The sequence below is a fragment of the Sturnira hondurensis genome, unplaced genomic scaffold, assembly GCF_014824575.4.
Source record: "Sturnira hondurensis isolate 20B ecotype Veracruz unplaced genomic scaffold, ASM1482457v3 Scaffold0009719, whole genome shotgun sequence".
NCBI classification, from domain to species: Eukaryota; Metazoa; Chordata; class Mammalia; order Chiroptera; family Phyllostomidae; genus Sturnira; species Sturnira hondurensis.
In genome coordinates, this window is record NW_028082350.1 from 15,482,077 (window position 1) to 15,494,710 (window position 12,634).

The 12,634-nt window shown below is 42.5% G+C and overlaps 1 protein-coding gene across 2 annotated transcripts in view; it reads left to right on the forward strand.

The window, feature by feature from the left end:
- PDS5B (PDS5 cohesin associated factor B) overlaps positions 1–11,121 on the forward strand; it is a 140,552-nt gene extending 129,431 nt beyond the window's left edge. For both annotated transcript variants that reach the window (XM_037057639.1, XM_037057640.1), the window contains exons 32-34: positions 1,240–1,682; positions 7,052–7,190; positions 8,480–11,121. In XM_037057639.1, coding sequence (XP_036913534.1) covers positions 1,240–1,682; positions 7,052–7,190; positions 8,480–8,515 — 618 coding nt within the window. In that variant the 3' untranslated portion in view covers positions 8,516–11,121. The remainder of the gene's footprint in view (positions 1–1,239; positions 1,683–7,051; positions 7,191–8,479) is intronic.
- Positions 11,122–12,634: the final 1,513 nt, after the last annotated feature.

Here is a 12,634-nt window from a genome sequence, read left to right on the forward strand (position 1 = left end):
CAGGCTGCTGTAACAGAGTACCGGCACCTGCTGGGCAGCTCACACCGCAGGGGACGAGTGTGGTCCCAGTTCCGAAGGCTGGGGAAAGTCAGTCCTGGGGAGCGCATCCCTCCGGGTCAGCACAGGGCCCCTCCCCGCGGGGACCTCACGTGGCGGGAAGAGAGGCAGGGTACTCTGGTGGCTCTGAGGGCACCAGTCCCATTGCAAGGTCATTTTGTTTTCACAGATTTTTAAGAGTGTAAATTGCTACAAACTTTTGGAAGTTAACTTACTGTTACAAATACCCATATTTGTGTGTATGTGTATTAATGTTTCTGTTAACATACATACTGTTTGTTTCTTTGGAGGATTTTTTCCGTTTCTATGTGCTACTAAATGTATAAATTAAATTCTCTGTAGACTAGGATTTTATTTCAAATTTGAAAGTCACTGATTTTTAAGTTATTTTTGTTGTCGATTAGTTACTGAAGAAGCAGTATAGTGGGTTCAGAGTTGTGTTTAAAACTTCTCATAAATGATATGTTCTATGTTTGTATTTTTACAACTTTCATTTATAAAACAGTCCTTTTATGATATTTAAAACATGATAATATGATAGCTGATATGTCTTATTATATACTATGCGGTAGAATTATTCACATCGAGTATCCAGACAGAACCCTTATACTTTAATATAATAATCCATTATTCAGGCATTGAATTTAGAATGTTCATTGTATGGAATAGCTCTTCACTAAAATTTATAACTTAATAAAATACTGCTCTTGAGAAGTTTCCATTTGAGGATCTCTAGCTTAAGTAAAAATAAATACATTACCCTGATACCCCAGATAATTTTTTTAATTAAAAAAATAATAGTAGCCCTGGCTGGCGTGGCTCAGTGGATTGAGACTGTCCTGTGAACCCAAAGATCATTGATTAGATTCCCAGTCAGGGCACATGCCCAGGTTGCAGGCCAGGTCCTCAGTCCGGGTCATTTGGGAAACAACAGATTGATGTGTCTCTCACACAGTGATATCTCTCTCCCTCTTTTCCCTGTCTCTAAAGATGGATACATAAAATTTGGGGGGGGAAACCTGATAATAAAGGCAAGTAAAGTTATGGCTCTGATATATTAAAGAGCCCTGCACTTCAATTACATTTTATGACAAAAGTTGGTAACAGCTTTTTTTGTGTGGTATTCTTCAAAATAATGCTTCCTAATGATTTTATACCTGACATTGTGACTTTTATTCCTAGTCTGAATTGGACAAACCCAGAAGCCGGAAAAAAGCACCTGCTGCCGACTCAGAGGAGAAACTAGGCCTGGACGACCTCACCAAGCCGGCACAGGAGCAGAGACCCAGAGGCGGCCAGCGCGGGCGGAAGAGAGGCCACACGGCCTCTGAGTCGGACGAGCAGCCGTGGCCGGAGGAAAAGAGGCTCAAGGAAGATCTGTTAGAAAATGAGGATGAGCAGAATAGTCCACCAAAGAAAGGTAAAAGAGGCCGACCACCAAAACCTCCTGGTGGGGGAGGCACAGCAAAAGAGGAGCCAACAGTGAAAGCTTCCAAAAAAGGAAGCAAAAAAAAACCTGGACCTTCGGTAGCAGAAGAAGAGGAAGAAGAGGAAAGACAAAGTGGAAACGCAGAACCGAAGTCAAAAAGCAAACAGCACCGGCCGTCACGGAGGGCGCAGCAGAGGTGAGCACGTGCGGCGCTAACTGCACGTATCCGGTTCTCAGTTGGGAGTGGGAGTGTGATGCTGTGTGCACTCGGGTCTCCCCCGGAGCAGAGCAGAGGCTCCTGAAACTAGTGCGGTCGGGTCCACACAGTCCGTCCCGCAGAGGGCGAGGAAGACCATCACAACCCCCCAAAATGTGTAAGTTGTAAACAATGTTACAGTTCAAACCAATTTCAAATTCTTTTGCAAAAGATCATAAATTTTTAAATATACATAGGGCTGCATTTAAATGCCATATACTTAGCCCCAGTAGACTAGGTAAGACAAAATTTTTATAGACTTCCCTAGGTGATCGATAGCACAGTTAACCCTTTGGTAACTGTGCATTTTTACAGGCTTTAAACAAATCTTTAAATTAGTTCCAATACAGACTTTATGGTACCCAAAGAGGTGATAAGGTATTTTTAAACAATCACAGCATATTGACCAGGTTGCCTTATCATTCCACAGTATAATTTTTCATGTCTTTTCTCAGTAACTTTTTAAAAAGTAGCTTTTATACTTTTTGCTTTTATTTTTTTTAACTGTGTAGGAAAGTTATAGGCATTGTTTTTCTTACATTGCATCCATAGAAATTATCACATGATGCTGATCTCAGTTTATGATTGTCGACTTTTTGTTTTCTAATCAGATTGATACATCTGCACCCACACAGAGAGGTGGGTGGTCACACGTTCCCATGTTTATATGGCAATTGTAGGAACATCTCTGTCTAAAATTGTAAAGTGACAGGAACATTTATGCTCTAATTTTTAGTTGTTTTACACTTTCGCCTCACTTACTTAACTAGACATAGGATGGCATGTCTCTGCTTAGTCAGAAAATCTGCAGTTCTTCTCAGCGTAGTCCCATCACATAACTATACAGTGGCTTCACGTTCAGAGTTGCCAGCACACGTTTGTGAAACGGTTGTCTCAGAAGCTTTCTCTCTTCCTGTGTGTTGCACAGAAGAGGAGAAGCTGCCTGCGTGTCTAGCTGGCAGTTCGTGGTTTCTTTCGTTTAGTTTTCCCTTCAGGTGAAAGGTCAGTACGTTTTCTCGGCAGCTTCAGTGTATTTGGATTCAAGCGGGAAAGTCACTTGTTTAAAACATTTTTAAGAAATGTTAAATATCTTTCAGGCTTGTAACTTTAATTTGTTTATAGATGGGCATCATAAAATTAAGGGCTTAATTACTATCATGTTCTCTCCTAAAATTACATGAGTCCTCATATTAATGTTCTAAAACAAACATTTGTTTTAAATCAACACAGAAATTCTGCATTCTGTGTTAGCAGCCTCCTGTCCCTTTCACTATGAAGTTTTGTTTTAAGGCTGGTAAAATAATAATGTTACATTTGCCTATTTTTCTTCTTCTGTCTTCAGTGGATTTAAGAACCACTGCATTATTTTCTGTGTAATACCTGTTTTCTTCTGTTAATCGTGGGGGGTGGGGATCAAGTTACAGAAAAGGCGTGGGGAGATCCAAAATGACAGCAGCGTAGGTGGAGGAGGTGGAAGGTACACTTGCCTCCTCCCAGGACCAGATTGTAATCACAGCTAAAATTCAGAACCTTCACCCTGAGGAGCCAGCGGAAGGCTAGCCCAACAGAAGTCTTACAACCGAGGTTTCACAGAAGCAGCCGTGTTGAGGCCGGAGTAGGAGGGTGCAGAGGCACAAGGGTCGACATCGTGCCCCTGTGTGAGGACCGAGACTCCGGAGGGGTAGCTCAGCTGCAAAAGGTCCCCCCTAAGGAGAGTGGGGTCTCAACCCCACCCCGGTGCCCTGGCTGAAAGCACCAGAGCCAGGAAGAGGAGACCACCTAGGATCTGACTGAAAACCAGTGGGGATTCTGTCTGCTAGAGAGAGACTGGGTTCTCCCAGGGACCCAGGGACCCTCTTACAGGGCCAGCCCCTCACCCCTGGCTCCAGCAGAAGCAGGCAGCTCCTGTCTGACTGGGTGTGGGAGGAGACGGGGGCTATGTGGCTCCAGGGAGAGGGCCACAGGGACAACTGCCAGGGTCCCTCTGCCGAGCGCTTCTCCCACCCCCTGCACAGACACCATCTTTCTCGGGTCCAGCAACACCCTCCCTGTGGCATCAGCTTGGGGGAGTGCTCTGGCCCCACCCCCTCACACCCTCCAGGGGGGCCAGTGGTCTGGGCCACTGGTGTGGAGACCCCAGTGTCGGAGACCGAGTTGTGCGCTCGGGGGCAGGGGCGATGCCGCACACCTGTCCTCCAGCCCGAGGCACTGAGCCTGCCCTCAGGACTCACGGGCACCCCACCCTGCCGAGGGCAGGCTTTCCAGAAGGCCAGGGGAAATCTGGGACAGACTGAGCTGTCTGACCTCAGGACAGGGCGTTTTTCCCTCACAAACCTAACTGGTGCAGAACCTGCCCTCCACAGGGCCAAGAGGTAGTAAGTAGAAAAGTAAAAAAGAACTGGTCAGATGTGAAGAAGACAGTATCTGAAGTGAAGAATACACCAGAAAGAATAAATAGTAGGTTGGATGGAGCAGAGGGTTGAATCAGTGATTTTTAAGACAAGGGAGCAGCAAACACCCAGAGTAACAAAAAGTAAAATGAATTCTAAAATATAATAGTTTAAGGGCTCTTTGGGACAAGGTGAAGTATAAAACATCCACATTACAGGGTTACCAGAAGGAGAAGAGAAAGAGCAAGGGATCGAGAACCTGTTTGAAGAAACAATGGCTGGAAACTTCCCTAAATGGGTGGCGGGGAAAGACACTCACGTCTAGGAAGCCAGAGGGTTCCATACGAGGAAACAGTGAAAACCCCAAAGGTTCAGGACAGAAGGCTGGAGGCAGAAGACTGTATGGAAGATAAATGTTAGTGGAAAAAATACGGTGACAAAAAGAATTTTTAGAGCAGCAAGAGAAAAATAGTTTACCTACCAGGGGGCTCCCATAAGACTGTCAACTGATTTCTCAACAGAAACATTTCAGGCCAGAAGGGATTGTCACGAAATACTCAAAGTGATGAAAAGCAAGGACCTTCAACCGAGACTGCTCTGTCCTGCAGGGCTGTCATTTAAAACTGAAGGAGGAATAGTGAGCTTCCCAGACAAGAAAAAGCTGATGGAGTTCATTACCATCAAATCAGTATTACAAGAAATGTTCAAAGGGTCTCCTTTAGAAAGAAAGAAGAAAAACAGGAATGTAGTTATAAAGAATAAGTAGCAGTAAATATGTACCTATCACTAATCAATTTAAATGTAAATGGCTCAAATGGTCCCATCAAAAGACATAGGGTAGCTGATTGGATTAGAAAACAGAACTCATCTCTATGCTGTCTACAAGAGGCCCACCTCAGAATGAAAGATGCACACAGACTAAGTAAAAGGATAGAAAAATATTTCGTGCAAATAGAAATTTTAAAAAGTTGGGGAAGCAATACTTATGTCAGACAAAATAGACTTTAAAACAAAAGCCCCCGTAAGGGGCAGAGGAGGACACTGCGTAGTGAAGAGGTTGGTCCAGCGCAGGAGCCCCTGAGTGTAGAGCATCCTGCCGGCCCTGGGGGGAGAGCACAGCAGGACAGTCACAGGGGGGACTTTCACACCCCCTGACCTTGACTGGTGGGTCTTCCAGACAGGAAATCGTCAAGGAAACTGTGGCCTTCAGTGACACAGTACACAGGGTGGATTTAATTGGTATCTTCAGAGCATTTGACCCCCGAACAGCAGAACACACATTCTTTTTAAGGGCATGTGAAACATTTTCTAGGTTAGGCCACCAAACAAGTCTCTTTGAATTTAAGATTGATATAATCTGAAGCATCTTCTTCGAATCAATGGAATGAGACTATGAATCAATTAGAAGAAAAAAACACAACATGCAAGCTAAACAACATGTTACTGGACAATGAATGGTTTAACAAGGAGGTCAAGGAAGAAATCAAAAGATGCCTTGAGCTGCCCTGGGCTGGTGTAGCTTATAGATTGAGCATGGACCTGCAAACCAAAGGGTCTCAGGTTCAATTCCCAGTCAGGGCACATACCAGGGTTGCAGGCCAGGTCTCCACTGGGGGGCGCTGCGAGAGGAAACCATACACTAATGTTTCTCTTCTCTTTTTCTCCCTTCCCCTCTCTCTGAAAATAAATAAATGTATTTTTAGAGGATGCCTTGAAGCAAATGAAAATAAATACAGCAACCTAAAATCTATGAGACGCAGCAAAAGTAGTCCTAAGGGAAATTAATAGCATTATAGGCCTACCTCGAAAACCAAGAAATACCTCAAACTGACCTTTCCCTGAAAGGAAGTAGAAGAAGCGTCAATGAACAATACCTGAAGTGAGCAGAAGGGAGGAAGGAATAAAGATCACAGCAGAAATAAATGAAATGGAATTAAAAAACAAAACAAAAGATTGCCCTAGCTGGTGCAGCTCAGTTGGTTGGAGTGGTGTCCTATGAACTGAAATTTCACGGGTTCAGTTCCCAGTCAGGCCATATGCCTGGGTGCAGCTTCAGTCCCCTGTCAGGAAAAATGTAGGCTACTGTAAGGATGTAATGGGAGAGCTGGGAAATTAGGGAAAGTGACAAGTTGATTCCTTGAGAGTTACAGGAATTCTGTAATAGACTGATAGAGGGCAAGGAGAGGAACATTTCAGGTGGCGAGATCAATGTTTTTGGAGGTTATGAAGCAGGAGCCGTCTTGGCAGGTTCGGAGAGCTGAAGGATGGCGGGGGTGCTTGACTGCAGTTGTGGGGCATTGGGGACTGGAAAGAGACGACCCGGTGGGCCCAAGGGCAGGGCCTGGTGGGCCGTGTGAAGGGATGCGCAGAATCCCTCTGAGCACAGTAGGCAGCCGTTCAGGGGGAGAGCCGTTAGCTGTGTGTACTTTTTTAAAAGATGACTTTGTTAAGAGAAGAACCAAGAGATGAAGAGGACTTGGGAATGCGTCCTAGTGACAGAGGCGGGGCCGAGTGAGTGGATTTGAGATTTCTTTGTGAACTGAATCCTCTGGGCTAGACCCAGAGCGGTCTACCATTAAGGAGGACTGCATTCTCTGCTTTGTTCAGGAGCTGCAGATGCCTTTTACTCAGGGAACCGTGGAGGAGCAGAGTTGGGGTTAGGTGTTTAATTCCTCTGTGCTGTTGGTCTCAGTCACACCTGTTTTTGTTACTGGCTTGATCTTTGTATACAACATTCTGGGATTAAACACGGGTACAGGGTGCAGGGTGTGAGAGTAGTATCTCTTCTTTTATAAGGTAATTAAACATCAACATGGTAATCTGAGGATTCAGGACATATTTAAATGACTCCCTTCGATGAGGTACAGTGCTACTGAAGGATCGGAGTGTTCATTGTGTTTTACTCGTGTGTTACCCCAGCCGTGTAGGACGCTCCAAACAAGCGGCTGCTAAAGAGAACGACTCCAGTGAGGAGGTGGACGTGTTTCCGGGCAGCTCCCCCGGCAACGAGGACGCTCTGCCCGAAGGAGCGGAAGAGGAGGCGGTTTCCCCAGTGAATGTGTGTGTTGGTCGTCGCACCTGGTGGGGCGGAGTGGGGCGTGGGAGCCGGGTTGGTCAGTGTTGGGTCACACGCACTTAGCACTCACTGGTGCAATTCCAAGTACTTACAGGCTCTTCTTCCTCAATTGGTAGCATTGTTTTCTCTGCCCGTTTGTATGACAGAGAACACTTCTTCTTGGGAAGCCTGGCCCTAAGTGAGGATGGATGTAGCCTAGTGAAAGTGTAAAGGTCAAGGTCAAACTAGATGTAGAGAAGAACAAGAACCAGTGTGGTGCTGGCGCTTCAGGCATTTTTGTGCCTTTGCTTTAGAACACTGGCATCTGTTAAATATACTGTTATGTTTTGTCAATTTTGTTTGAGTTTCACAGTGGAAACTGGAAGTCACATCATATAGAACTATCTTTAACTGAAATCAGCCTTTGGAATTAATAAAATCGGTAACAGACACTCGTCTACAAAGTGCTTGTAGCATGCGGTGCTTCCCGAGACCCCGTTCTAGTGTTTCGGGAGTGACTGCTTCCGAGTCGCACGGACCGCTCTCTGGAAGCGCCGTAACTGCGCGTTGAAGTGAGACGGAGATGAGCCGAGCCAGCCGTCCCCCTGGAGACGCGTGTGCTCCGGGGCCAAGTCCTGGAGAGGACGCGCGTGCTGCGCTGGGGCCTCAGACTAGCTGGGCGCCTTTCCCACAGAGTGTTTTGAGGACATAAAAAGAAGGTGGCATAGCCTCCAATATCCTCATTAAAGGAAAATAATCAAACTAAAATCCTGTTCTGTGTATGTTCCCGTTGTTAATACTGATCGTTTTTGGACTTAAGCTTTATGCTTTTGTTAGCTGTTGCCAATTAATGGCAATACATCTGAATTTCAGCTTACTTATATTTAATAGTTATTAGGATCTCAACCCAATAACAATTTTCTCAGAAATACAGCTATAAGCCTAAGTTTGTGAGTACCAAATGTTATCTTTTACCACAGAAATAGAACTACAAAGATATTTGCAATCGTTTTACTTATTGTTGACATTTTGTTCATTTCTTTTGAAAATTATTAAATAGAAATTTTCCCCTGCTATTCTGGGAAAAGCTGGTTATGAACATTCAGATATTACATACGTCTAAATAAGTGATCCCAAGGCAGCAAGTTAAAATAGGAGAAAGGTTTGGAGGAAAGAAAGCAAAGAAAATCAGGAACAAGCAAGAATAATAATTGGTTTAAAAATAATTACTATTTTTCTATGTCTTGTAAATGTGTACCCATTTTAATTAAGCATGTGATTTTTCTTTTAAGGTACGGCGGCGAAGTTCTAAAAGAGAAAGGCGATGAGCAAATGTAATTAATCATTTCCATGCGAACGCTTTAAAAAGTCATGTTTTGTCAAGTTCAAGGCTGAGGAAAGCCTTTGATGCACACACCGGACTGCTGGAGAGGGGACAGTCGGACCTCAGTGTGCTGGCCCCGTACGCTGTGGGCACCACCCTCGAGCCATACGGGTGGTGGTGACATTGACTGTGGCGTGTCATGAAAGTGTAATTTCTGATGGTTGTGTAGAAATAAACTAAAGAAGAAACTTGTAAATATATTTTCTTTTTTTTAATGTTTCTGACTTCTAAAGTGCTTGTATAGCTTTTATCCGTGGCTTTAAACTGACAGAGCCAACTGTACATTGGGTCTGAGGATTTGAAGAGAGTGTGCCGGGTCCGAAGGGGGCCTCTGTCGGTGTTGGTATTCGTAGCCTCTGCAGTTTTACTATGAAGAGTGTTTTGTTCAACCGGTGGTGCCGTTTCTCGATGGCACCGTTTGTTGGAGAGTTAGTGGTCCCTGTCCCTTGGGTATCTCACCTAGTGCTTACTCCTGGGTGCCCCTGGTCCCCAGAGCTGCAACCCACTTGCATCCCACCCACCAGACGCCCCCCGAGGGGAGGGCCCCGAGCACAGCAGGTAGAGCTACTGTCCTGCCGCGTGGGAGTGTCTGACACCTCAGTGTTGGTCCCAGAGTTTTCTGCCTTTGGTGGCAATGAAAATTTTAAGAGAGAGATTTAAAATATTTTAATTTTAAAGAATGAGTTATAAAATAATGTACTGAATTCTTTTCCATTTTATCATCCCTTTTCAGTTTTTATTAATCTACTGTATCAATAAAATTCTGTAATTTGAATTAGTTTTTAATAGTCTAGAATGTTATTGTGTATAGATATTTCCTCTTGAACATGATGTTCAAAAATGCAAATTATTACACTGTAATATAAAATCTGATATGTACGCATTTGAAAAGTTCCAGTTCTCCATAAAATTGTAAAGGTAATCAGAAAGAAGAAAAGTTTTATTGATGCAGTGTCATTATAAAGCTGTTCTCGGAGGCAGTTGTTTGCGTTTTGTAGTGAGTTGCATGTTTATGAAAAATGCCACAATCGGGATGTGCTCTTTCTGTAAATTCTTGTTTAGCCGTAGAATATGACGGATTGCCCCACATACCATAGTTTTTCATCAAGAGTTTATTACCGTACTTTATTTTGGAGCCAAAAAAGTTGTTTGGGGCGGGGGGAGGGTGGGACAGGGTGGGAGTGTGCGTCCAACCGCATGAGCTTCTCGGGTGTCACAGTTTTACAGACTTCACGTGAAACCCCACCCTGTCCTGACTGGGAGCAGTGGGGGTCTTCTTGCATTTGAGAAGAACTTTTTTTTTCCCTTCATTGTAATCTGCAAAATTACTAAAACAAATTACTTAAGGCAGTATCCTTTTACAGTTTTATAAACTGTTATTTTGAACCAAAACTCATACATTATTACTACTTAGCTAAATTCATTTTAGTATTTTGGGTGCTGTTCTTTTTTTCATAGTTAACATTATAAAAGAAAATCATATTCTAAATTATTAAATTTATCACATTGAATAATGGAACATTTTCACACAATACACCATTATGTTGAAGGTATATTTCCAAGATTGATTATAATAGATGGGGGATATAATAAAGAAACTATTTTGGGAAATGACATTTTACTATTTTCCAACGTATATCACAATTGATGTGATTATTTTTTTTAGAGATTTCTTCATGTTTATGAGACTGCCTTTTATTTTTGAAAAACGTGTTGACTCGGGTCCTACTCTCCCACGAGTTCACTCGTTTACAACAGTGGTGGTGTCGGGTCGCGGGAGGCCGCTGCGCATGCCCGCAGCTCGTGTCGGACCAAGACCCGGGCTTGTGTGCGCTGCATCAGCTCAGCTCCCCAAACATGCTGTTCCTGCTGGCCCAGTGCAAAGGCATGTTTATAAATCTATTCAGCAAATAATGAGGGATAGCTTTGTATTTTGGTCGTTGCCTAAATTGCACCGGAAATGTTTATGGAAATATATCTTTAGGACCCTTTTATAAAACAAAAAATGATTGTGGAGGATTTTTATTTGCATGATCGTAGTGAAGCAAATTTTATTGTACATTAATCCTGTACATCAGTTCACAAAAATGTTCATTGTAAATTCTGTTCAATGCCAATGAGTCTGTGATTTTCTAATGTGTCTGTTCCCTTTCTGGGGAGGATTATGATGTAAATTTTCCATTTTTCTGTAGGAAAATAGGTGCAATAATGATCAAAGTTTTGATGTCCTGGGTCTTCATTTTAGGGGATTATCTTATGTTTAAACGTAACATTTCATGGACTGACATTTGGAGAGCCACATACTATAAAGTAAAATGGAGCATATATAAAACACCGATTGCTAACAGTGCTTAGCAAGCTCTTCAGTGACAACGTTCATGTTGAAAGTATGTATTGTGTAAACGTAAGAAAATTCACAGCTCGCTGTAACAAGTTCCGTGGCGAAGTCCGCGATCCTCAGTGAGGCCGCCGGAAGCCTGCTCAGCGATCTCCACTGCGTGCGCGCGTGTGGCTGTAAACCCCACTCCGTGTATTAAAGGTCACATCACTCTCTGTGTCTTCTTACTGCCACTTGTAAGTACGGTTTCTCAGACTTCCTTTTTGCCCACTTGAAAAATGTCAGCAATTGAAGAATTTGTTTAACTTAGGCATATGTCCCTTACCATATAGTATTATGTCACCATAATGAACAATTGGTATTTAGATAAATAACTTACTTTCAGACACATTTTTGGATTTTCTCTGAAGTTGAATAAACATGAAAGCTACTATAAATTGTATTATTTCATTTATGTGAAGCTATATATACTTAAATATGCTTGCTTAATGGAGCAAAGCAAATTTTGATGATGTTTAATGTCATGAAGAGAACATAATATTTCCTAGTAACTTTTTTTTTCAAAGTTTTTTATTAAACCATAGTGAAATCTTGGCTGACAGGTTTAATTACTAAGTACTGTTTAATCTAAAGGATTGCATAACTGAAGGCTATAAATGTATAATACAGACTTTTAAAGTAACCACTAAGAAGGTAAGTTGCTAGTGGCACTTTTCTTAATTCGGCAAATACTTGCTGAGTGCCTGCCCTGTGCCGGCTGGTGAAGGAGGATGAAGCTGGACGGAGGCAGAACGAGCTGCTGCCCTTGGGAGGCTGGCTGTTGCCCACAGGTGGTGTGGGGCGTGGTAAGAAAACGCTGACTGAACACACAGTGTCAGGTTGTGAAGAGTCGTAGTGGGTGAAAATGGTTGGAGAAGCTATTTTACATGCTTTGAAGCTATATTATTTGTTACAATCTAAGATTGTATCTTTCATGAAATGACACTTTTGTAGTTTTAAAATGTCACTTGGTGACATTTTATTGTATGAGTGTGTCATGCCTACTTTGATGATAATACAGTCATACCAATTTTGGTTTAGGTATTGTTCGCATCACAGAACTTTGTTCTTTTACTTTCAGCAAATGTTTGATCTTACATTTAAAGTGTGTGTTTTATAAACACTATACTTTGGACTTGTTTTTTATCCAATCTTAAAATTTTTGTTCTTTAATCGAATTGTTTACACTTTTTTGGTGTAATTTCTGATATTGTAGGTTTTAAGTCTACCTACCATCTTGGGCATTTATTTTCTTTTTGCCAATCTTTCTATCTTTCATACATTTTTCTCCTTTTCCTACTTTCTTTTGGCTCATTAAAATGTGTCTTATTGTTCTGTCTCTTCTGTTAGCTTTTTTTTTTAATGCCTGATTGTATTTTTTTTTTAGTGGTTAGTCTACCGAGCGATTGATTATGAGTCTGTGCTGTGTTAATGCTCTTGTTGCCTCTCTTTAGTCTCTGTGCTATAGTTACATGCTTTGTAGTTACAAGGGCCACTGTATTGCTTTAAATAGTGTTCTTTCTCTTTGTGCTTTTTTAAAATATAGTTTTGTGCTTCCATCTTAATATATTCTAGCATGAACAACTTTTTTTAGTATTAGTTACAGTGCAGGTCCAGGGACATTTAATTCCGATACTGCTTGGGAGGAAGGTCTTTATCACTCCTTCATTTTTAAAGAGATTTTCA